This window comes from Heloderma suspectum, chromosome 4, assembly GCF_057233095.1.
Source record: "Heloderma suspectum isolate Gila_16-S chromosome 4, 16-S_ref, whole genome shotgun sequence".
Classification (NCBI taxonomy): domain Eukaryota; kingdom Metazoa; phylum Chordata; class Lepidosauria; order Squamata; family Helodermatidae; genus Heloderma; species Heloderma suspectum.
In genome coordinates, this window is record NC_139461.1 from 204,520,326 (window position 1) to 204,544,911 (window position 24,586).

At 41.3% G+C, this 24,586-nt stretch overlaps 1 protein-coding gene across 2 annotated transcripts in view; it reads left to right on the forward strand.

The window, feature by feature from the left end:
* Window positions 1-24,586, forward strand: part of MCOLN2 (mucolipin TRP cation channel 2) — a 34,002-nt gene that overhangs the window by 3,589 nt on the left and 5,827 nt on the right. For both annotated transcript variants that reach the window (XM_084848227.1, XM_084848226.1), the window contains exons 2-13: window positions 606-768; window positions 5,936-6,109; window positions 6,883-7,036; window positions 8,143-8,230; window positions 8,327-8,423; window positions 8,848-8,947; window positions 10,415-10,527; window positions 12,417-12,566; window positions 12,714-12,815; window positions 12,904-13,026; window positions 21,266-21,472; window positions 22,670-22,779. In XM_084848227.1, the coding sequence (XP_084704353.1) occupies window positions 606-768; window positions 5,936-6,109; window positions 6,883-7,036; window positions 8,143-8,230; window positions 8,327-8,423; window positions 8,848-8,947; window positions 10,415-10,527; window positions 12,417-12,566; window positions 12,714-12,815; window positions 12,904-13,026; window positions 21,266-21,472; window positions 22,670-22,779 (1,581 nt within the window). The remainder of the gene's footprint in view (window positions 1-605; window positions 769-5,935; window positions 6,110-6,882; window positions 7,037-8,142; window positions 8,231-8,326; window positions 8,424-8,847; window positions 8,948-10,414; window positions 10,528-12,416; window positions 12,567-12,713; window positions 12,816-12,903; window positions 13,027-21,265; window positions 21,473-22,669; window positions 22,780-24,586) is intronic.

The window sequence follows — 24,586 nt, forward strand, 5'->3', positions numbered from 1 at the left end:
CTTTCAATGAAGGGGTAGCAGGGGAAGGGAGATGACTAACCCTTTGCCCATCTTCAGGTTTTCTGCTTCACTCTCCCCCTCCCCCTCTCAGACATGAACTTGGAATCCTGGGGGTGGGGAGGGAGGGAGGGAGGGAGGCCGTCTTGTGAGAGGGAAATGCTGTGAATGGGAAAGGGGTTAAGCTTCCCTTCCCTTGAATGTAGGTTGTAGATTGGACCTTAGCCTGTGATTCAAACTGGTTGGACTAGGGCTGCTGCGAAGAAGTCTAGAAGTTCCTTAAGGGGAGTATAGTCTTCTTGTAAATAGATCCCAAGTGACTGAGGATTGTTGCTTACCTTGAGTTAATCTGGTTTATTTCATGTTAATATTTACTAGCTTTTTTTGGAACAAATCCATTTTAAAATGCCAAGTAAGATGTGTAAACAAGCTACTGTGAAGTATGAAGGAAATCTTCCTTTTGTTTTCAAAGGGTGATAATGTACCTTCATTCTCTTTAATTTGAGGGTCTTGTTCTTTACACTTCTAACTGAAAGCGTGTGTGTGTGTGTGTGTGTGTGTGTGGAAAAACTTGAGCATTTTAAACATAAACCTATTGTTTATTGCAGAAGTATGATGGCTCAGCCCGATTCAGACTTTAAGGAAGAGGAGTCCCTAAAGGAGGATTTAAAATTCTACTTCATGAATCCATGTGAAAAATACCGAGCTAGACGTCAAATACCCTGGAAACTGGGGCTTCAGATTTTGAAGATAGTTATGGTTACTACACAGGTAACTTAAAAAAAAACCTGATTCAGAATTGTATATTGGTGCTTCATGTACATGAATCAGCAAGCAGATAGACTTTTTTGTGACTTCAGGGTGCTCCTTAAAGCTGCTTTCACACTGTTAAAATTCCAACAAGTTTAAAATGTAAACAAAGGAGTGGATAGTTAGTGGACAGAAAATTAATTGTCCTGCTGTAAAACTCCCTATAGCATTTGACCCTGTGTTCTTCATTCCTTTAAGGTGGTTCTGCAAGAATTTTAGGAATAACCACTGTAATACGAGACAGCAGGGGGAGGAGAGGACAGACAACAATTTTTTCCTGTGGGTCATTGGCCTGAGATATGCCTTTGAAAACACAGATTACATTGGCTATCATCAGGCCCCATCCACACCTTCAAAAGCTAAAGCTCTCTTTGGGCTCTAACTCACCCAAACCCTGTCAATGCCACCTCACCCCTCTCTATTTTCCTTTCCACATCACCTTCTCACCTGAGAAGACCTTTGAAGTTACAGATTAGGCTTTGAAGGTGCTGATTAGTATACATTCCCCTCCCCCGCCATCATGGTATCGATGGAGGAAGGGAAGGATGCAAATAAAGTTATAGTTCAGTGATTTACCAGTGTTGCTTGGGAGCAGCAGTGGGAAAGGGCAATCTTTATTTTATTACATTTTGAAACTACCCAATACCAGAAGTTCTCTGATTATCTGCAGACTGGAAACATAAAAACGAAGTAGCAATAAAGTCAGTTTTAAACAAGAGAAAACCAGCAGTAGGATGTAATAAAACCAAATGCAAAACCAGCAGCAGAAATAAAACAGTGCAAAGATCTAAAAGCAGTTCCTGAAATGTCTGAGGAAATAAAAAGGTCTTCACCTGCTGCTGAAAAAGCATAATATATTAACTCCCTACCTGTGGGCTTTCTGGAGACAACTGCCTTAGCCATTGTGGGAAGCAAGATGTTTGACTAGATGGACATTCAGTTTGATCTCATAGGGCTCATCTTTTGTAGACATAAATGCTCTATATATAGATTGGTGCTGGCTGGATCCCCAGGTTCTCTGGTGAAAGGATTTTGGGTAGCAGAACTGAGGCAAAACTCGTGCAGAGCTGCTGCCATGAAATCCTTTATGTTTAAAAGCATGGAGTTTCAAGCAGAATGTAATTGACTATTGAGGAATTAGAACAACATGACCTCTCCCCCCCACACACACACACCTGGCTAGAGATGTAAAAATTTCCGGAAATTTTGAGGCCATGGAAAAAAGCCATTTTTCCCAGAAAAAATGGAAATTTTGGAAAAATTAAAAAAATAAGCAATACTTTTTTTTGCCATCATTACAGATCTAAAGTCACTTTGTTGCTTTAAGACAGCCTTCCCCAGCCCGATACCCTCCAGATGTTTTAGACTTCAATTCCCATCAGCCTCAGAGCATGGCCAATGGTCAGGAATGCTGGGCACTGTAGTCCAAAACATCTGGAGGGCACCAGGTTGGGGAGGGCTGCTTTAGGAACTTAAAGCAGCCTTTCTGCTGAATATGGAATCTTTCCCTGCTATGCCAGGTTGCCTTTGAGTGGGGCTGCTGCCAGGCATGCAGTGCTGTGACTAGCCTATATGTTCCAAGGAAAAGCCCTCTGTGTCTCCCCTGGGAGTGTATAGCAGCTTGTTGTTCCCCAGGACTCCACCTGCAGCTCTACAATGCTTGCTTTTTTCTAGGAGTAGCCTGCATGCCAAGACTTTGGGGAAGAACAAGCTGCTGGATGTTGCTGACAAAGGTGCAGAAGGCCTCACCTTGAAATGTATGGGCTGGTTGCAATGCTGTGTGCCTGACAGAATGGCAGTTGTTGTTGTTCAGTCGTGTCCGACTCTTCGTGACCCCATGGACCATAGCACGCCAGGCCTTCCTGTCCTGCGCTCTCTCCCAGAGTGTGCTCAAGTTCATATTCATTGCATCGGTGATGCTATCTAGCCATCTCATCCTCTGCCGTCCCCTTCTCCTTTTGCCTTCAGTCTTTCCCAGCATCAGGGTCTTTTCCAGAGAGTTTTCTCTTCGCATTAGGTGGCCAAAATATTGGAGCTTCAGCTTCAGTATCTGTCCTTCCAATGAGCACTCAGGGTTGATTTCATTTAGGATTGACTGATTTGACCTCCTTGCAGTCCAGGGGACTCGTAGGAGTCTTCTCCAGCACCACAGTTCGAAAGCATCAATTCTTCGGCGCTCAGCCTTCCTTATAGTCCAGCTCACATCCATACATTACTACTGGGAAATAGTAGAATGGCAGTAGACCAGCACAAACGCAGCCTGAGAGAAAAGCTATGCTAGTTTCTGAAGAAGCTCTGCACATTGTTGTACACTTGTGGGCCCATAGAACTGTACCCGCAGAGAATAGTTGTTGAAAGGTGCAAAAAGCCACTTTTAAAGAGAAAGTTCATGTGTCCTACAAGATGCATAATGTGTCCCACTCTTTCTTCTTTTGTAGCTTCTTATGTTTCTTCATGCACTTCCCCTCACTTGGGTGTATTTCTCCTGCTGGCACTATAAGCCTCTGGGCAGGGAGGAATCCAGCATCTACAAAACTTAAGTATTTCAGAAGTCTACACAAAATATGCACATGAATGTAGAATTGTGTCCAGTTTGGAGTAAATGGTTGAATAACAACCCATCTAAGAATGCATTTCATTTCATTCTTATACTTGGACAATTTTTAGTAAGTGTTCTGCTACTACCATACTGATACGTTACTATGGTAATGTAAAATATTTCCTTTTTTTGTCTCCATGCTGGATTGCAAAAGGTTATTCTGTGTAAGTATGAAGGGTGGGCTATGTGCTGCACCTTGTGTTTCTTCACTTCAAGTTACTACGTTTCCTCTGGGGTCTCTTTTCTCCCCATCCTACTCCCTCCACCATCACTTTGTATCATTCAAATGCATTGTCTTTTTATCTCTGTTGGTGAAATGAATTGATGCCCTGCTCTGTAACACATTTTTTTAACCTAGAACAATAAAATTATATACATTCAGGCCTCTGCTCCAAACCTCAGACTTGGAAATTTTATAACCAGCTGATCGTGGGCAGGAAATATGTAAAAATGTGTTGTGATCATTTCAATATAGTTACAGTTATTTTGCTTCAAATAACACAAGGGTGCCTATTTTGGTACCGTACCTTTTATCTCATTTAGAGAGACAGCAATGGGTACTCTTATAAAGTTGAATTTTGCTCAGTTTCTCATTTTTCCAACCTCAAGCTTGTTTCACCCCATTTGTACATCATTTTGCAATTTAAAACAAAGCTACATAAAAATTCAGATGCACTTTCTTGCACATTTCTCCTAGTATATGCATTTTTTCACACTCTTCCTAATTGCAAATTGTTTCCCTAATATTTTTTGTACATTATTCTTACTAATATGCATTTTTGTGTGCACTTTCCTCTAATATATGCATTTTTGTACATTTGCAGAACTGGAAGAAGTGTGAATGTCAAAGTGTAACTGCATTTCAGTTTATGTACTATTTGGGAAATGCGAATTAGGTACTGAATGAATTTTTCCCCAGTCCCTATTTGTACAAACTTTATTTACTTCTAGTCAATCTAGCTAGTGTCTGCCACTGTACAGAACTGACCCCCTCTTCCCCAGTTGCTTTACACAGTGGTAGAGATGACTTCCTCCTCATAAGTGCTTAATTTATATTTACACGCTACGCATATAATATTGGAGGTGCTGGAGGTATTCACAGGATGATTAAGCCTGTGCTGTCACATTTAGAGCTTTGACTGTAGAAAAGCAGATGTAGGCACTTGCCAGTAGAAAAGTGTAGGCCGTAAAGGTTGTTCCTGGTAATTTCTACACTTTCAGTTCTCACTGTTGATGAATGTTGAGACAGATGTAAACCCCCCACACACACTTTTTGCCCCTTATGAAAACTTGGAAGAGGTCAGTGCTTGAAGAGAGAGAGAAAACTGCCTCTTCCATTTAGTACTTGCTGTGTGTGCTTTTTTTTTCAGATTCATTCTGGAAGTCAGATGATTAAGGGAGGAGCCATAGCTGGTAGCTCAGTCATAGAACACATGCTTTGCATAAGATCCCACATTCAAGTCAATTGCATTTCTAATGAAAAGGATCTTTGGTAGCAGTCCTAGGAAAGACCTTTGCCTGAGACCATGAAGAGCTGCTGCAAGTAGAAGTAGATGGTACTAGGCCAGAAGGACAAATGGTCTGGTTTGGTAGACTGCTTTGTACGTTCATGTGAACATCTAATTAGGCTGGGGTTAAAGGGGAGGGTTTACTGTGACTAACTGTAAAGTCCTTGTGGTAAGGTAAATACAGATCTTTACAAATCAGCAACCAAACTATAAAGAAAACTCTTAACTGGGAATCTTCTTCATGCCATGGTCATTAATAAAGCAGTGTGAGATGAGACTTGGGATGAAATGCAAAATTTTGAGATGTGAGAGTAGGAATTGTTGCCTCCAAGAAGCTAATGACCTGATCATGTCCACAATGTTGACTGTATCTCCAGTCAACAAATAGCTCTCTTCCATACTAGTATATGATGTGCTGTTTTGGATATTACACATCTGGCTTGCTAACCTATAGTTCAGCAAGCTGGGAATGAGCATTGGGCCTGTGTATTCCTCCTTTGCCCCTCCCCTCCTCCATTGTTGTTTCCATTTATGAGTCACCCTATAGCCAATGCTGTCAGGGTGGCATATATAATACAAATCAATACAATAAAACCAATGATGGAACACAGAAAGTTTTTTATAAACATTTTAACAGCAGCAACAATAGTTTAAAAAGAAGAGATAAATATACAAACAGCTAAAACATGGAAACATCTCTTCATACATTGGTTTCAGTCCTGGTCTGTTTAAGCCAGAGTTCATCATTACATCTGAAACAGAAAACCTGGTTTAATGTCAGTTTACCAATCGGGATCTTAAATTCAGAACAAGCCATCAAATGGTTAGGAAACACACTAGGCAAGCCAGTATTGAAGCACCAATGTTGGTGAATAGAAGGAGGAACATGGAGATTTTGTGCTCTTTTCCAATTTGCTAAACCACGGCTTAGCAAGCTGGAATCATTCTATCAAAAGTGTCTATGATCCAGCACATAATGTATGAAACAATTTAACTCTCACTCTGTTTTCTCTTTTTAAAGCTCGTCCTCTTTGGCTTGAGAAATCAGTTGGTGGTTTCTTTCAAAGAGGAAAATACTGCGGCTTTCAAGCATCTGTTTCTGAAAAACTACTCCGGTGTTGATGAAGATGACTACAGCTGCAGTGTGTATACACAGCAAGATGTTTATGATAGTATCTTTTTTGCAATTAATCAGGTATGTGTCTGTTCCTGTATCCACACACAGAATGCGATAGAGCAACTGCAGTGTCTTACTAGACATGCGAAAAGAACAGCGTAGCTAGTTCAGTGGGCTGTGAGATCACCTGGGATGTCTCTCTATAGGCAGACAATTGGGATTATGCTTCAGGATTATGCTTCAGGTAGGGTATCTCTCATTCCTTACTAATTTAATGTGATACCTGTCTTTCAGAAGTGTTAAGTGTCTTCTGAAATTTGCATTTCTTACAATTTGGCTAACTGAATATTAAAGTCACCATTGGCCAGCCATGCCAAGGCTGCAGCAGCTGTCTAGCCATTCTGCTGTTGGATGGTAGCAATTAATTTATCTCTCCTCATGGGATACTAGAGCTGTGAATCTAAACAGTCTTGCTTGGAAGTAAACTTTTAAATTGGAGGGATACGCTTCGAAGTAAATGCGTATGAGGCAGAAGAGGACTTGGTTATTAAAACAGTAGCTTTGCAATTAACAGGAGTTTAAATATTTTTTATAAGCTAATTGGACTGGTTTTCAACATCTTAGCATCTTACATTTACATTGTTGTATTTTTTGGAAGTTCCGTAATCTGAGTTGTGGCTACAGAAAAGGGTACCTATTCTTCAACTTTCAAACCCATGTCCACAAGTGACACATTCCAAATGAAAAAGTGCTCTTAGGGTATTTTCACAAGTGATATGATGTCCTTTTGCCATTATGGAGATTATAGTTTTTCTGAAGAGGTTTATTTTGTGTGTTTGCTTTGCGACTAGTACCGACAACTGAAGAATATATCACTGGGTACACTGGGTTATGAGCAAGATGAAGATGACTTGCAAGGCTTACAGATATGTAAACGGCAATACAGGAAAGGCACAATGCTTTCTTCTAATGATACGCTGCACATAGATAGTACTATTGAAACAGGTACTACTGAAAAGCTCTCTGTTTTATACTTTTACCTTTGTAGCACTCTATTTTATATTTGCACCTTTGTCAAGACCACAGGTGACTGGTAGTGCATCTGTGAGCACATACAGATGACCATCTTGCCTCTGATGTGTGGTTAAATCCTCCTCACTGCTGTGAAAGAATGATACAGATCAATGATGAAACCTTTCAGCTTTGGCTGTCTGCATGGGCCCTGTGTCTAGCAAATCCATGAACTGACTCTCAGAATTGGGTTTCTGCTACAACACAACTATGGTTGTATTCAGATGATTGTATCTTGACTTTAAAAGGTGAAATATGCAGAAAGCTTTTGATCCATGCATGCAGCCCCTTCTCTCTCCTACTTTTGTAGCTTAGTTTAATGAAATGTAGATGTTTCCAGTTAACTCTTGTTTCCCATTTTGTCAGAAGCAGAAAACTGGTTACTGGCTTTGGAACAAGCCAGGATCGTAGCCCACAGTTTAAAGGTGGTTTAAGATCCTGGCTTGTTCCAAAGCTGGTAATCATAGTTTCCTAATTCAAACAAAACAGGAAAGTATATTTCTTCATGGTGTGCAGCAATTGGAGGAGGGGAAGGGCTGTGTATGTTGGCAAATGGTGCTTGCATACTTTGACTTATTAAGCTAAGATATGATCATCTGAATGTGACCTGTAGCTTTTGAAATGGAGCCTAGTACATCCTCCATGTAGGTCCTGGCATCCTCTTTAACCAAGGGGGGTATATGGAGGAGGATTTGGGGGTGGGTGCACAAAAGGTTTGCTTGTGAGGAGTTCACATGATCTGCATACCCCAGTCTATGTACTCTTGGTACCTGCTCTTCATGGTTTCACAAGTAGAATACGTTATGTGCAGAACTGTATCTACAGAAAATGAGGCAAAGTCTTGGAGATAGTATTGCAAAGCACTCTACCTCGTGGTACAAATTGTGAAAATATTTTAGATGTCTTGCAGCATAACACTATGTATGCTTGCTTGGAAACATGTCCCAGTAAGTCTTATTGCAGCCCTAGATTTCTCAAAACAATGTGGTAAAACCGTCTTTTGGTTCTCTTCCCATCCCCGACCCCTGCTCTGCCCCCAGAATGCATTCGCTTAAAGCCTCAGGAACTGTCTGCTAAGGAAACAAGTGACTTGAAGAATTCATCATTTTTCATCCTTGAGTTTTATAGGTAAACTTTATTATAGGTAAAGTGAGTTTTTTGGAGACAGTTTTTATATGTGTTTCTAAAAAACGGAATATATTATAATGCCTTCTCTTTTTCCAGGCTCATACAGGTTGAAATCTCTTTTAAACTAAAAGGCATTGATCTGCAAACCATTCATGCTCGTGAGCTGCCTGACTGTTATGAATTTGAGAATACTGTAAGCACTGTTCTATATTCCCCACATAGAAAATACAGCCTTTTTCTCTTGAGCAGTTTCCTGTGATGGGCTTCTCTTACTGCAACTTGTCATAGGGCCAGTTCATACATAACAGCAAATAATAGATTAATTAAGCTTCATGTCCTTTAGTGATTGCTGACAGGTATGTGTGTGTATGGAGGGGGAGAAGGTCCAGGATAACCATTCGCATGAAGGAATATGTTGTCAGGCATCTGTATCTTTTAAAAACTTTCAGTGCTTACATGATTACATGCATAGATTTAAAAGTTTTGTAAGTTCTTTAACTATTTTCCTGTGTTATCCACAAGGTTTTAAAAAATGTATATAGATTGCTTTATATGATCTAAAGTATAGCTCCGGGCAAGTAGTTGGTTTTTTTTATATATATATTTTGTATCAACAGATTACATTGAACAATAGAGCCCACAGTGGTAAAATGAAAATATTTTTTGATACTGATGCCGACATAGAAGAATGTAAAGACTGGAACATATCTGGCTCCAGTAAGTATTGTGTATGTATGTGTGAGTTCAAAGGTGAGAGTCTTATGTGAGGGTAGTGCTGTTTTGGCTATATATGCATCAGCACTCACACCTGAATGCCAGAAACAGAGGGAACAAGTGGGATCTGCCACAAAATATTGCAGGGTGGAGGGTTCCTGTTCACCATGCCCTCCTCCATGATACTCCATTCCATTGCCTCTCCCATCCATTTTTCCTCCCTAATAGTCAGCATTCTGTGGTCACTAAGCACACTCAGTCCTCATTGGGCTGATTTGCGTTATTTCCTCTCTTAGGATCTCTTTTAAAGATATTTTTTTGCAGTTCTGTAAACCTTGTGGTTCTCCCTAGACTACTGATATGTGTGTGTGGTGCCATTTTGGCTATGTAAGCAAGAGCACTCACTGCCTGGACATCAGAAATAGAGGGAATGATGATTTGCATAACTGTAAATGTTTTTTGGGGGGTGGGAGTTAGAGGACTATTTCATCTGCAGGTGGGTTGCAATTTACAGGAAGGGTAGGCAGAAATGCTTTAGTAAGATGAAAGTTAACTGAAGACCACTATTTACCTTTTTTATTTTATAGCTGCTCCAGTGAAACTTTATATTCTAACATGAAAGCTGTCTTGGCAATTTTTTAACTAAAAGGTGAAAAGTAATGCCTATAATAATGATTGGTTTCAAAACCATCATGAGTCTTATTCAGCCCTAATCTCTAAAAGAAAAGACTAGAATGAAAAAGCCCAGAACTGTAAAAGTTACATTAAACTATTATAACTGCTTAATGCTTGAATGCATGTCTGGAAAGTTACTCTGTCTCTGAAACTGCTGTTGCTCTGTACTTTAGGAGAGGCCTCTTCATCTTGGGTTGTCTTAAACTTGCAGTTACTGCTGAAAATGCTGCTGTAGGAAATCTGTCTCCTAGTTAATTGAAGCTTTATAGGGAAATCCCCATCTTGACATAATCTGCCAGGGTTTTAAGAGACTGTGAGTTCTGCATTGCTAGTAAAATATAATCCCATTTCTGCACTTTACATTTATTGTATTTGGGATGTAAGGAGGAGGGAACCTTCAAGACAGATGTGGATAACACCTGTATGTAAAACGTGCTGTAGATCGGTAACACACAAATACATTAAAATTCCAGCTGAAGCTTCTAACTTTGTTATGGGACACTGCTTATATTGTTCTCCATGTCCTTTTCACGTATGTTCTAATTACGCTGGTTACTTTTCGGAAAAGGTGATGTGTATATAAGCGTGCACTGTTTTTTTTCCTGGTTGTATTCAGTGCTCAGGCCTCTCTGTTGGTGCAAGGCCTATTGAAAGAAACGGGGCTTGTTCTGTTGTAATACATTCAACACTGAGCTGTGATTTAGTCTTTTTCTTTCTTGTATCGTGACATGCTTGCAGATGCCTATGCTAATTAAATCTTGTTGTTCTTTGACTTGTATGTATCTCCTATAACAGTTCAGAAAAACACACAATATACCTTGGTTTTTGATGGGCTTGTCATTGTGAACTGCTTTGCTTCCCTTATTCTCTGCACACGGTCCATTATTCTTGCTCTAAAACTGCAAAAAGTAAGTATGCCTTAGTCTTGGATGCATGTTTGCTTTTTATTTTTCTAAAACAGAAGGGGTGTTGGGGATGAGACTACAGGAATACTCCATCAAGAAATAATGGTTCTGATTGTATCGGCACTATAGCTTGGTCGGGAGTTCTGTTTAAGACTTAAGTCATGGTGGCTGCACTACTAACAACTTTGGATCTGTCTCTGAAGATTGTATATTTGCATCTTAATCTTTTCGCAGTGAACAGTTGCAAGAAGTTGGCCCAGCTCTTTAAAATATACTGCTGATCTTCAGAGCTACAAACTGTAATCAGGCATGTTGCTTGCTTTTTTAAGACTTTTTGCCAGTATAACGCACCATAAGTATCAGTTGGATTTGGCATTAATGACAAGATGCAATGGAATGAAGCCTTGCTTCTGGTAGGATACTGCCAATAATTTAATGTCCCCATCCATGATTTTGAGATCTTTGTCTCAGTCCTCCCAAGATGAAATGAGGAAACTGGACATTGCATAAATATGTTCTTCCCCCATCCCCATTTGTGAAGTTTTTCTATTCAGTATGTGAGTTCTTGAGCACAGCAAAAGACTATTCTGTAACAGATGAATTTTCCTCCACCTAAGGCACTGATAAGTGACTACGAGGCTGAATAATTGTGCAGAAAGAAGAAGCAAAAAAAAAAAAGTACTTCATTTTTATTTCAGTGTTTGTAAGCCTTTCTGGACCAACTTCACCCAAGGCAGCGAACAAAATACAAGGAAACAACGGCTTAGGGCCAGTCTACTTGAAGGAACGCCTTCTCCCATATGTTCCTGCCTGATTGCTAAGATGGTCTTTGGAGGGTCTTTTCTGGGTGCCATTGCCTACAGTGGTGCAACCGGTGGCTGCCAAAGAAAAGCTTTCTCTGTTGTGGCCCCTTTCTGTGGAATGCATTTCCCAGGGAGTTCCACCCAGCATCTTCATTGAATACATTTAGATGCCATGTTAAGACCTTCTTCTTTAAGCAGCCATTTAATCTTTAATCTATTGCTTGGTTATTTATTTTACTGCTGGATCCTCAATGTTTTTAATATTTTAAGTGTTTTTAATGTTTAATATTGTATTAGTTTGATACTTTTAGCATTGTGGTGTTATTCTTTGATTTTACGATTGTAAACTGCCCTGAGAGCATTAGCAATTTGGGCAGTATACAAATCTAATAAAATAAATATGTATAAACGCAGTAATACAATAAAACTATTTTTTAAAAAAAAATACATAAAGCAAACAATCCATTAAAACATAATTCAGTACATGAGAGTACAGTCTGCCTAACACTCCTTGATATGGTGCTGCCCTTAAATTATTCAGAAAGTTCAACTAGTACAAAATCCAGTGGGCAGGCTGATTACTTATGATCACAAGAGACATATGACACCTATTCTTCACTAGCTGCCAGTTTGGTCCTAAGCCAAATTCAAGGTGCTGGTACTTGTCTTACAAAGTTTAATGGTCAGGTGTTGATTGTATTTGCCACAGGGAAATACAAAATCTAGTCATCTGTTGTAATCCTCTGGTGTCAACGTAAGTGGTAGCCATCTAAAGTGTAACAGCAGAACTTACCTCACAATCCTTTTCCATAATGTCGACACCAGCCTTTCCCAACCTGGTGCCCTTCAGATGTTATGGATTTCAACTCCCATCAGCATGGCCAATGGTCAGGCATACTGGGAGTTGTAGTCCAAAATAATCTGGAGGGCACCAGGTTGGGGAAGGCTGGTCTACATACTCCAGTGCAGTACCTGTGATGGACACTGGGTGGACTCTAGTAATGTGAAGTAAACCAGATTTCTTCTTGCTCTGAAGCAGTTGAAGTTTCCTAACCATTCTTCTCCTCCTCCTCTTAATACTTAAAACAGAGGTTTGTGAATTTCTTCCTGGAGAAATATAAACGCCATGTGTGCAGTGCAGATCGCCTGGAGTTCATAAATGGGTGGTATGTCCTGGTGATTATCAGTGATATGATGACTATCATTGGCTCTATAATGAAAATGGAAATAAAAGCTAAGGTGAGCCTTAAAGTCACAACTATTCTGTTCTGTTCTGGAGTGGTGGTTGTGAGAATCCTAAATTCTTAAGCCTCTTTTGAGATCTTAAGTGGAATCACCTTCCCAGAAACCTACTTTAGATGCTTAACGTTCTACGCTCTCTTTCAGAATCTTACAAGCTATGATGTTTGCAGTATTTTTCTGGGTACATCTACTTTATTAGTCTGGGTTGGAGTTATTCGGTACTTGGGCTACTTCCAGACATACAATGTAAGCTCTAGAGTCAAATATTCAGTAGTGTAAGTATCTTATCTTTTCGTGTTTGTGTTTGACAATTCCCTCTCTCCTCCTTTCATAGGTGCTCATTTTAACTATGCAAGCGTCATTGCCCAAAGTTCTAAGGTTCTGTTGTTGTGCAGGGATGATATACCTTGGCTATACTTTCTGTGGCTGGATTGTTCTAGGACCATATCATGAAAAGGTATGCAGGTGTTTGGTGTGTGTTTCTAATACTGTTTGTTGTGTAACTAGGATATAATATAGAAGGATACAATATGTAAACAATAATTTTGAGACAGGTGAATGAGTATATATTCTGTCATACATCAGTTGGGTTGTTCATACTCTGTGCTCATGACTGAATGTAAGACTAATAAGATTTTTTGGCTGAGGTCTACCTTTTAGTTTCTCACAAGAGGGCAGTATTGTTCTACAGTTTAATGTGAACAGCCTAGTCACTGAAACAAGACACTAGAGATCTTGATAGCTGGCTCTCAAGTTTGAGGTGGCTTGTCCTCTTTTGTTTGTTGTTCAGTCGTTAAGTCGTGTCCGACTCTTCATGACCCCATGGACCATAGCACGCCAGGCCTTCCTGTCCTCCGCTCTCTCCCCGAGTGTGCTCAAGTTCATATTCATTGCATCGGTGATGCTATCTAGCCATCTCATCCTCTGCCGTCCCCTTCTCCTTTTGCCTTCAATCTTACCCAGCATCAGGGTCTTTTCCAGGGAGTTTTCTCTTCACATTAGGTGGCCAAAATATTTGAGCTTCAGCTTCTGTATCTGTCCTTCTAATGAGCAGTCAGGTTTTATTTCCTTTAGGATTGACTGATTTGACCTCCTTGCAGTCCAGGGGATTCGTAAGAGAACTGCAATGTAAATTTGACTTTCCTGAAATTGCTGACAGAACAGGCTCATAGTTCTATATAAGACTACATGTATGTCCTAGCAATATTAATTACCTAATTTGATGAGCTGTTTCTGAACAGTGAGAAGACTGGTTTTGAAAGTGTCACTCCAGGGCTTCTATGTTATTTGTATGATTGCAACTCCTTGTGCTGCTCTCAAAGTTCCCTTGGGTTTCAGGACAAATGTATTATTTTAGAAGTAGAGTATCAATAATTCTGTTCTAGGCATGCTCAGCCCTCCACATTCAGGCCATTATGACTAGTGTGCAGTATCATGTTAGACTGGACTCCTACTGTATACACTCCACTCCTGTATGTTCAGCTAAGGTGGACTGGATTTTGTCATTTCTGTAAGGGCTAACTATGGGTTGTTAGCCATGAACAACCCGGGAAGAGAACCCATGGCTTGTTGTAGGGTTTTTTATGTTTAACAACCCATAGTTAAACTATAGTGCAAGGTTCACACAAGACAACCTATGATTCAACAACAGCACATGTTTCAACAACAACTCATACTCAACCGGTACTCTGGGAGGTTGTTACGTGCAAACCAGGTCAATGTGAAAGTAAACATGTTGGCTAGAAGTACATTTCCAAAAGCCATATCACTATAATACCTTTATTAGTCACAAAATACTGTCCAAGCATTTGAGTTCTCCAGAACTCTTCATCTGGCAAGATGGTAAACAAAGCTAAAAGTGGGAGGGGTAGGGAGGAGGGGAAGTGGCTGATGTTCAAGCCATGGAATCTATATCTGGTTATATTATTAAGAAGGAAAGTGGGTGGAGGCTGCAGACATTCAAATTAGGTTCTACCGGGTACAGAGATGGTTTCAAGTTATGTTTGGGACCACCCCAACCAAGAAGAAACAAACAAACATTTCAGCTGTTACTCAAAAACTGTCTCAATCCTTAGGCAAAACATATTGGTTACTTGTTAGGTGGAGAGTTGCACCTAACAAAACAAATATGGAGAGATACCAGACAGTTGTTACATCAAAGCTGGAGATAATTTTGTGGACAGCAATGGTGATTCACAAAACAGTTATTGAGCGATAACAAGGATATCCTTACACTGGTGAGTTGATTTAACACATGTAGACCCGGTTTGCAAGTCATGGCGGCAAATTGTGGGTTAATTAATTAATTAATTAATTAACCACATGATTTGTCAGGCTCTGGGCCACATGTGAGCTGCTTCCACTTCGCATAAACAACCTCCTGTCGGCCCAATCAGAGGTTGTTGCGTGATGTGCGAACCAAGACACTTTGAGTTGTTTATGGGTTAAACAACCCAAAGTTAAACTATGCTTTGTTCTTAATTAACCCACAGTTTGCTGCTGTGATGTGCAAACTACTGATCATAGTGTGATTTAAGAAATATACTTGTCCCTATTTAAGCCACAGGAAATGGAATTGAACTAGGGATGTACGAAAGTCACTTACCTTTTCGAAGGGTGACATTCGTGGTGGGGGGGAGGTGCTCCGTCCCTTCCACCGAAATTCTGGCCGGGGGGGAGGCGCTCCATCCCTCCCCCCCCCGAATCCTGGCCGGCCGGCTCCGCTCCGCAGGGATTCTGTGGAGCCGCCGGCCGGCTCCGCCAGCGGTCAGACATACGGCCGCTGGCTAGCAGGGACGTAAATGGCGGCGGCCATAGCCGCCACCGTTTGTGTCCCAGCAGTCAGCCGTCATAGGCTACATAAATGTTTACGTAGCCTATCACAGCTGATTTAAAAGAAAAAAAAACGCGCGTATGCAAATGGCGGCACCCATGGGCACCGCCATTTGCGTTCCTTATTTTGGCACGTCTTAGTCTAAGTAAACATTTACGTAGACTAAGACGACAAAAATAAGGGGAACACAAATAGCATAGCGTCTACGCTATTTGCGTTCCCCTTATTTTTGCCGTCTTAGTCTACGTAAATGTTTACGTAGCCTATCACGGTGTTTTTTAAAAATCTAGCTGTTATAGGTTACGCAAATCTTTACGTAGCATATCATTTTTTTTGTTTGTTTGTTTGTTTTAACTGGAAATGGCGGTGGTGGCAGCTGGTCGGAAGACCGGCCGCCGCAGCCGCCGCTGCCGAACCGCTGCCGGAGCTGCCGCCGCCGCCAGGAAGATCTGCCCAAGGTAAGTCCCGTCCCGGGGGGGTGGGGGGGTGGCAGACCGTTCCGCCACTGATTTCGGGGGGGCTGAATGCGCTGGCATTCAGCCTCCCCGAGATCCGTGGCAGAATTCTCTGACATCCCTAAATTGAACCTCCTGATGAATTTTTCAGCTTTGTCTTTGAAATTCTTTGTTCAAGAATATCCACCTTGAGGTCATTGACAGTGTCCTGGGAGGTTGAAGTGATTTGGGGTATTACCCTTACTGATGGCAGATCTATGTCCATTTATTTTTCTGTTTAGAGACTGGCCTGTTTGTCCTATGTATGATACAGAAAGTTATTGCTGGCAAATGTTGGCATATATCACATTAGAAGACGAGCAAGGGCATAAGCCCCTGATGTTGTGGATAACATTATTAGTTCTTGTACGGGTGTTGCCAGAGTACATGTGAGGACAGAATGGCATCTGGGACAATATTTCAACCTCCCAGGACACTATCACTGACCATAAAGTGGCCATTCTTGAACAAAGGAAGTTCAAAGACAGATTGTAACACAAAACAGCTGAACTACAATTCATCAACTCACAAATACAAGGATATCTGTGTTATCAAGCCACAATTGTTGTATGAATAGCCACTGTCTGACCTCGCTGTTTACAATTCTGATCCTGAACCATATGCATATATATAGTTGTAACTCAGCATAACACTTAACGAATCTGTTGAAGTGAACCGCAGTCCACGAACTTATGCCATAACAAATGTGTTGGTCTTTATGGTCCTACAAGACTTGTAGTCCGTTGCAGCAAACACAACAAACACAAGTGCCCTGCTGGAAACAGTAAATTATGTGGATGGACTAAGAATAGCGTCAGTAAAAGTCTGGCTCTTATTGAAGTTTTCAGTATCATCTAAAACTTAGTATTCAAACCTTTTAGAAGCCTGTAGTGTTCTGGCATGGAAAAATTGCTGTTTGTATTACAATTTATATTTAACTTGTAAAGAAAAACTTGCTATGCATTGAAAAACCTAGTGGTTCTGCTAATATTTGTTGTTCAGTCGTTAAGTCGTGTCCGACTCTTCGTGACCCCATGGACCATAGCACGCCAGGCCTTCCTGTCCTGCGCTCTCTCCCGGAGTGTGCTCAAGTTCATATTCATTGCATCGGTGATGCTATCTAGCCATCTCATCCTCTGCCATCCCCTTCTCCTTTTGCCTTCAGTCTTTCCCAGCATCAGGGTCTTTTCCAGAGAGTTTCCTCTTCGCATTAGGTGGCCAAAATATTTGAGTTTCAGTTTTAGTATCTGTCCTTCCAATGAGCAGTCAGGGTTGATTTCCTTTAGGATTGACTGATTTGACCTCCTTGCAGTCCAAGGGACTCATAGGAGTCTTCTCCACCACCACAGTTCGAAAGCATCAATTCTTCAGCGCTCAGCCTTCCTTATAGTCCAGCTCTCACAGCCATATGTTACTACTGGGAAAACCATAGCTTTGATTATGCGGACCTTTGTCGGCAAGGTGATGTCTCTGCTTCTGACTATGCTGTCTAGGTTTGCCATAGCTTTCCTCCCAAGGAGCAAGCGTCTTTTAATTTCATGGCTACAGTCACCGTCTGTGGTGATCTTGGAGCCCAAGAAAGTAAAATCTATCACTGCTTCCATTTCTTCCCCTTCTATATGCCAGGAAGTGATGGGGCCAGATGCCATGATCTTCGTTTTTTTAATGTTGAGTTTCAAACCAGCTTTTGCACTCTCTGCTTTCACCCTCAACAAGAGGCTCTTTAGATCTTCTTCGCTTTCTGCCATTAGGGTGGTATTGTCTGCATATCTGAGGTTGTTGATAATTCTCCCGGCAATCTTAATTCCGACCTGTGATTCATCCAACCTGGCATTTCTCATGATGTACTCTGCATATAAGTTAAATAAGCAGGGCGACAATATACAGCCTTGTTGTACTCCTTTCCCAATTTTGAACCAATCGGTTGTTCCATATCCGGTTCTTACTGTTGCTTCTTGACCCTCATACAGGTTTCTTAGGAGACAGGTAAGGTGGTCTGGTACTGCCATTTCTTTCAGAATTTGCCACAGTTCGTTGTGATCCACGCAATCAAAGGCTTTAGCATAGTCAGTGAAGCAGAAATAGACATTTTCTGGAATTCTCTTGCTTTTTCCATGATCCAGTGAATGTTGGCGATTTGATCTCTAGTTCCTCTGCCTCTTTGAAACCCTGCTTGTACTTCCGGTAGTACTCGGTTCACGTAGTGCTGAAGCCTAGCTTGTAGGATTTTGAGCATAACCTTGCTGGCATGTGAAATGAGCGCAATTGTATGGTAGTTTGAACACTCTTTGGCATTGCCCTTCTTTGGGATTGGAATGTAAACTGACCTTTTCCAGTCTTGCGGCCACTGTTGAGTGTTCCAAATTTGTTGGCATATTGAGTGCAGCACTTTAACAGCATCATCTTTTAGGATTTTAAATAGCTCAGCTGGAAGACTGTCATCTCTGCTAGCTTTGTTGTTAGTAATGCTTCCTAAGGCGACTTGACTTCACTCTCTAGGATGTCCGGCTCAAGTTCAGTGTCCGCACTATCATGGCTATCAGGGACATTAAGATCTTTCCTGTATAGTTCTTCTGTGTATTCTTTCCACCTCTTCTTGATCTCATCTGCTTCTGTTAGGTCCCTGCCTTCTTTGTCCTTTATCATGCCCGTCTTTGCACAAAACGTTCCCTTGAGATCTCCGATTTTCTTGAAAAGATCTTTAGTCTTTCCCATTCTGTTGTTTTCCTCGATTTCTTGGCATTGTTCATTTAAGAAGGCCTTCTTGTCTCTCCTTGCTGTTCTCTGAAACTCTGCATTCAGTTGGATATATCATCCCCTTTCTCCTTTGCTTTTCGTTTCCCTTCTTTCCTCAGCTACTTGTAAAGCCTCATCAGACAGCCACTGTGCTTTCTTGCATTTCTTTTTCTTTGGGATGGATTTAGTTGCTGACTCCTGAACAATGTTACAGACCTCTGTCCATAGTTCCTCAGGCATTCTGTCTATCATGTCTAATCCCTTAAATCTATTCCTCACCTCCACTGTACATTCATAAGGGATATGATTTAGGTCATACCTGAATGGTTTAGTGGTTTTCCCGACGTTCTTCAATTTAAGCTGAAATTTTGAAATAAGAAGCTCATGATCTGAGCCACAGTCAGCTCCAGGTCTTGTTTTACTGACTGTATAGAGCTCCTCCATCTTTGGCTGCAAAGGACATAATCAATCTGATTTCGATATTGACCATCTGGTGATGTCCATGTATAGAGTCGCCTCTTGTGCTGTTGGAAAAGAGTGTTTGCTATGATAAACGTGTTCTCTTGGCAAAACTCTATTAGCCTTTGTCCTGCTTCATTTTGTTCACCAAGGCCATGCTTGCCTGTTATCCCGGTGATTTCTTGACTTCCTACTTTAGCATTCCAATCCCCTATGATGAAAAGGACATCTTTTTTTGGTGTTAGTTCTAGAAGATGTTGCAGGTCTTCATAGAACCGATCAACCTCAGTTTCTTTGGCCTCAGTGGTTGGGGCATAGACTTGAATTAGAGAGCTTCGGCTATTGGGTGGTATAGAAATGAAATGAATGAATGAATGAATGAATGAATGAATGAATTACTGTGATGTTGAATGGTTCGCCTTGGATTCGTACTGAGATCATTCTATCATTTTAGAGATTGTACCCCAGTACTGCTTTTCCCACCCTTTTGTTGACTATGAGTGCTACTCCATTTCTTCTAAGGGATTCTTGCCTACAGTAGTAGATATGATGGTCACCTGAATTAAATTTGCCCATGCTTGTCCATTTGAGTTCGCTGATTCCCAAGATGTCGATGTTCAATCTTGCCATCTCACGTTTGACCACCTCCAGCTTGCCTTGATTCATTGATCTTACATTCCAGGTTCCTAAACAATATTGTTCTTTACAGCATCGGATTTTCTTTTCACCACCAGACACATCCACAGCTGAGTGTCCTTTTGGCTTTTGCCCAGCCACTTCACTCTTTCTGGCGCTACTGGGAAATACCTTCTTCTCTTCCCCAGTAGTATATTGGACACCTTCCGACCTGAGGGGCTCATCTTCCGGTGTCATATCTTTTAGCCTTATGATACGTTCCATGGGGTTTTCTTGGCAAGAATGCTGGAGTCGGTTGCCATTTCCTTCTCCAGTGGACCACATTTTGTCAGAACTCTCTGCCACAACCTGTCCGTCTTGGGTGCCCCTGCACGGCATAGCTTATGGCTTCACTGAGTTACGCAAGCCCCTTCGCCACAACAAGGCAGTGATCCATGAAAGGGTCTGCTAATATTAATGACACATAAATCAGAAACACATGTATTACGTCATGCTTGGTCAGAGGTGAGGCTGGCTGGTATGAAGAGCAGGGGCTTTTGTTGAACTGTTAGAGCATTTTTACACAAGGCTGTTAACTGGCTGTTAATCTGCTTAGGGGTGTTGGAGAAATCTGCAGTGGAATCAAATGAGTTCGGATTTCTGTGAATCCAGCACACAACTTCCATAGCAGACCAGCTTTTCCCCAGTCAGGCAGATTCTGCAAACTTGCGGACTGTTTTTCTAACTTTCCAGAGTTTTGAGCAAATTTAGTAATAGAAAAATATCAAAATGCACATTTCCCCCATAGGCTAAAACGTGAAAATGCGCATTTTGGGGGGATTTGTGTATTTTTGCAAACATAAATTTGTGCAAGTGTGACTTTGCACAGATTTGGAAACTCAAAAAAATTGAATTCTGTTGGTGAGTATTTGATGGAACAAAATATTTCTGACAATCCACAAAACATGGACAGATTTTACACAATCCGTACATCCCTAAATCCACTGTATCTAGTTTTGGTTTCATCAAAGAATTGGCATCTGAGCACTACATGAAGAGTGTTTCCTTTCCTGCTTTTCTGCTACATAACCCCAGGTGGCTCTGTGATATAGCAAAATAGCATAAATACACAAGTGAACAAAGTGGTTTCTTTCAGTTTTACAATTAAATACCGCAGTTACTCTGCTCTTAAAAAAAATACTTAAACTGCTCTTTTGGCACAGAAGCGAAGCTGGAGGGTCATGATGTTGTCTAAAGAACCTGTAAACAACTGCAAGTAGGGAAATGATGAGCACACAATAAATGCCTCATGTAGAAAATCCCTTACTTTCTCAAAATCACCACAAATTTCTTCTGAAAAGTCATTGTACAATCTTTTTTATTAAGACATGCATTTGACGTTTGGTTTTACGAGGGCTAAATACCATTTAAGTCTGAAACTGGTTTTATTGATCTATCCATCTCAAATGTTAATAAATGGATAGGATGATATGGGTCTTTGATTTTTTCAAGTGGTATGGTAATGGTTTCTGATGCCAGTTGTGTTCCATGCTTTCTAGTTTGAAGATCTGAACACGGTAGCAGAGTGCCTGTTTTCTTTGGTCAATGGCGATGACATGTTTGCTACATTCGCTCAAATCCAGCAGAAGAGTGCTTTAGTGTGGCTCTTCAGTCGGCTATACCTGTATTCCTTCATTAGCCTCTTCATATATATGATCCTCAGCCTTTTTATTGCGCTTATTACAGATGCCTATGACACCATAAAGGTAAACTTATGTGTTAAGTGCTTGTTTTTATAAAGAATGCCAAACTATTGTTAAGTTGTAAGCAGATCCTCGATGGTTAACTGGAGCTTACTTATAGAAATATTTCAAACTTTCTCAGGCTTAAAATGATTATCTTTGGAGGATGGGGGTAAGATTGAAAACTTGCTTCTGTTGAATTAGTCATGTGGTTTCATTGGCTAGGATACTTCTAGCCTAGGTTTGCCCCCTTTCCATTTGTGTTGTTGTTGAAGCTCCCAATCTCTGTATGCAGCTAGTTGAAGGTTTTCTTTTGATGTTAACTTAAAAAAACAAGAACAAACAAAAACAAAGCTTGCTACCTCAATATTTTTTTACTGGTAGGGTTCATGTACCTTTTTATCAGCTTTTTGACAGGTGATGCATTTCCCTACATAGAGTACAAATTTCAACTCTTGCATTTCTGTTGTCACAGTAAGGCAGGGATGTCGAACCTCTTTCAGCCCAAGAGCCAAATTCCATTTCAGGGAAGCTCTCAGTGGCCACATTCCAGTGGGGGGGGGACTACAAAAACGCTGGGAAAATCACTAAATGATGAGTGGTTGGGGGAAAGGGGGCCTTCTGAGGACTCCTCCTGGAGTTTTGGATTTAGCCTCTGGGGCTGAGGTTCCAATGCATAGTACTCCCTCCAATATGGAGGGGAAAAACTGATGGCGGTCCTGTTTTGAACACAAGGGATCGCATAGCATTGGGAAAACATTTAAAGCCAGAAAATGCTGCTCTCTTCACTGTCCCACTTGTTTTTACTAGAGCTATTGGAAGGTCATGTGTATAGCTGGAGTAGCTTAGTAGTACAACTGTTGGAAACAATGAACAGAGCCAGACCTAGGCCAGTAAATTCGGTGTCAAGCAAGTATAAGAATATTAGCAGTTTATACTAATGTATCAGTGAAGTTACTCTATCAGAGTAAGAAAAAAGGATGAGAAGGAGTAGAGAGCATTTTTATCTCCCCATCAGTAGTATAGTGGGAAATTTGATTCCAATCCTCCTTCAGTCTATGTTAGATTTGCTGGCCTTGCTAAATGGATTACTTTATTCATCTCCCCCCCCCCCACACACACCCCTCTATGATACGGTGGGGTTGGAGAGCAGTAGAAAATGGGGAATGGTTTGAGTAGAACATCTTTCTGAACAGATAATTCTCTTCACTGCTGTTTCAGAAATACCAACAGATGGGTGTCCCAGTTACAGATCTACATGAATTTCTGAAAGAGTGCAGCAGTGAACATAGAGGAAAACAGATACCAATGAGCTTCTGTTGCTGTAGGAGGTCAGTATGCTGTTTCACCAATTCCATCAGTTCTGTAGGTCTAAATACCCTTGAGGTTAGTGCTCAATGGGGTCAGTGATGGGGCCCAACCAGAAATAAGGAACTTTTGTCGAGTATGCACTCACTTTCTTCTGCTATTGTACTAACCAATAGGAAACTATTTCTAGCAACACAGGAGGAAGGGATTGTTTGTATTTTTTTTTTCTTATGGAATGGTGCTAGTCATAGAATCATAGAATAGTAGGGTTGGAAGGGGGCTACAAGGCCATCGAGTCCAACCCCCTACTCAATGCAGGAATCCAAGTCAGAGCATCCCTGACAGATGGCTGTCCAGCCTCGTCTTGAATGCCTCCAGTGTGGGAGAGCCCACCACCTCCCTAGGTAATTGGTTCCATTGTCGTATTGCTCTAACAGTCAGGACGTTTTTCCTGATGTTTAGCCGGAATCTGGCTTCCTATAAATTGAGCCCATGATTCTGTGTCCTGCACTCTGGGATGATCAAGAAGAGATTCTGGCCTTCCTCTCTGTGGCAACCTTTCAAGTACTTGAAGAGCGCTATCATATCTCCCCTCAGTCTTCTCTTCTCAAGGCTAAACATGCCCAGTTCTTTCAGTCTCTCCTTATAGGGCTTTGTTTCCAGTCCCCTGATCAACTTGTTGCCCTCCTCTGAACCCTCTCCAGTTTGTCTGCATCCTTGTTAAAGTGTGGTGCCCAGAACTGGACACAGTACTGCAGATGAGGCCTAACCAGTGCTGAGTAGAGGGGAACTAGTACTTCCCAGGATTTGGAAGCTTTGGTCCTATTAATGCAGCCCAAAATAGCATTTGCCTTTTTTGCAGCCACATCACATTGTTGGCTCGTATTCAGCTCGTGATCTACAACTAATCCAAGATCCTTCTCGTTTGTAGTGTTGTTGAGCCACGTATTCCCCATCTTGTAACTGTGCATTTGGTTTATTTTTCCTAGGTGCAGAACTTGGCATTTATCCCTATTACATTTCATTCTGTTTTCTGCCCAGCGCTCCAGTCTATCAAGATCACTTTGAATTTTGTTTCTGTTTTCCAAAGTATTAGCTATCCTGCCCAATTTTGTGTCATCTGCAGATTTGATCAGCATTCCCTGCACTTCATCCTCCAAGTCATTAATAAAAATGTGGAAGAGCACTGGGCCCAGGACTGAGCCCTGTGGTACCCTGCTCATTATCTCTCCCCAGTTTGAGAAGATCCCCTTGATAAGCACTCTTTGAGTCTGATTCTGTAGCCAGCTGTGGATCCACCGGATAATTGTTTCATCTAGCCCACTTTGAGCCAGTTTGCTCATCAGGAGATCATGGGACACTTTGTCGAAAGCTTTGCTGAGGTTGAGGTATATTATGTCTACAGCATTCCCACAGTCCACAAGGGAGGTTATTTGATCAAAAAATGAGATCAGATTTGTCTGGCAGGATTTGTTCTTGACAAATCCATGTTGGCTTCGAGTAATCATTGCATTGTTTTCGAGGTGCTTCCAGATGGATTGCTTTATCATCTGCTCCAGAATTTTCCCAGGGATTGATGTCAGACTGACTGGTCTGTAGTTCCCAGGTTCCTCCTTTTTACCCTTTTTGAAGATAGGGACAACATTAGCCCTCCAGTCATCTGGCACTTCACCTGTCCTCCATGATTTCTCAAAGAGAATAGACAGTGGTTCTGAGAGTTCTTCTGCCAGTTCCTTTATGACTCTAGGATGCAGTTCATCTGGCCCTGGAGATTTGAACTCATTCAAAGTAATTAGGTGTTCCTTGACCATATCCCTATTGATCTCAAGC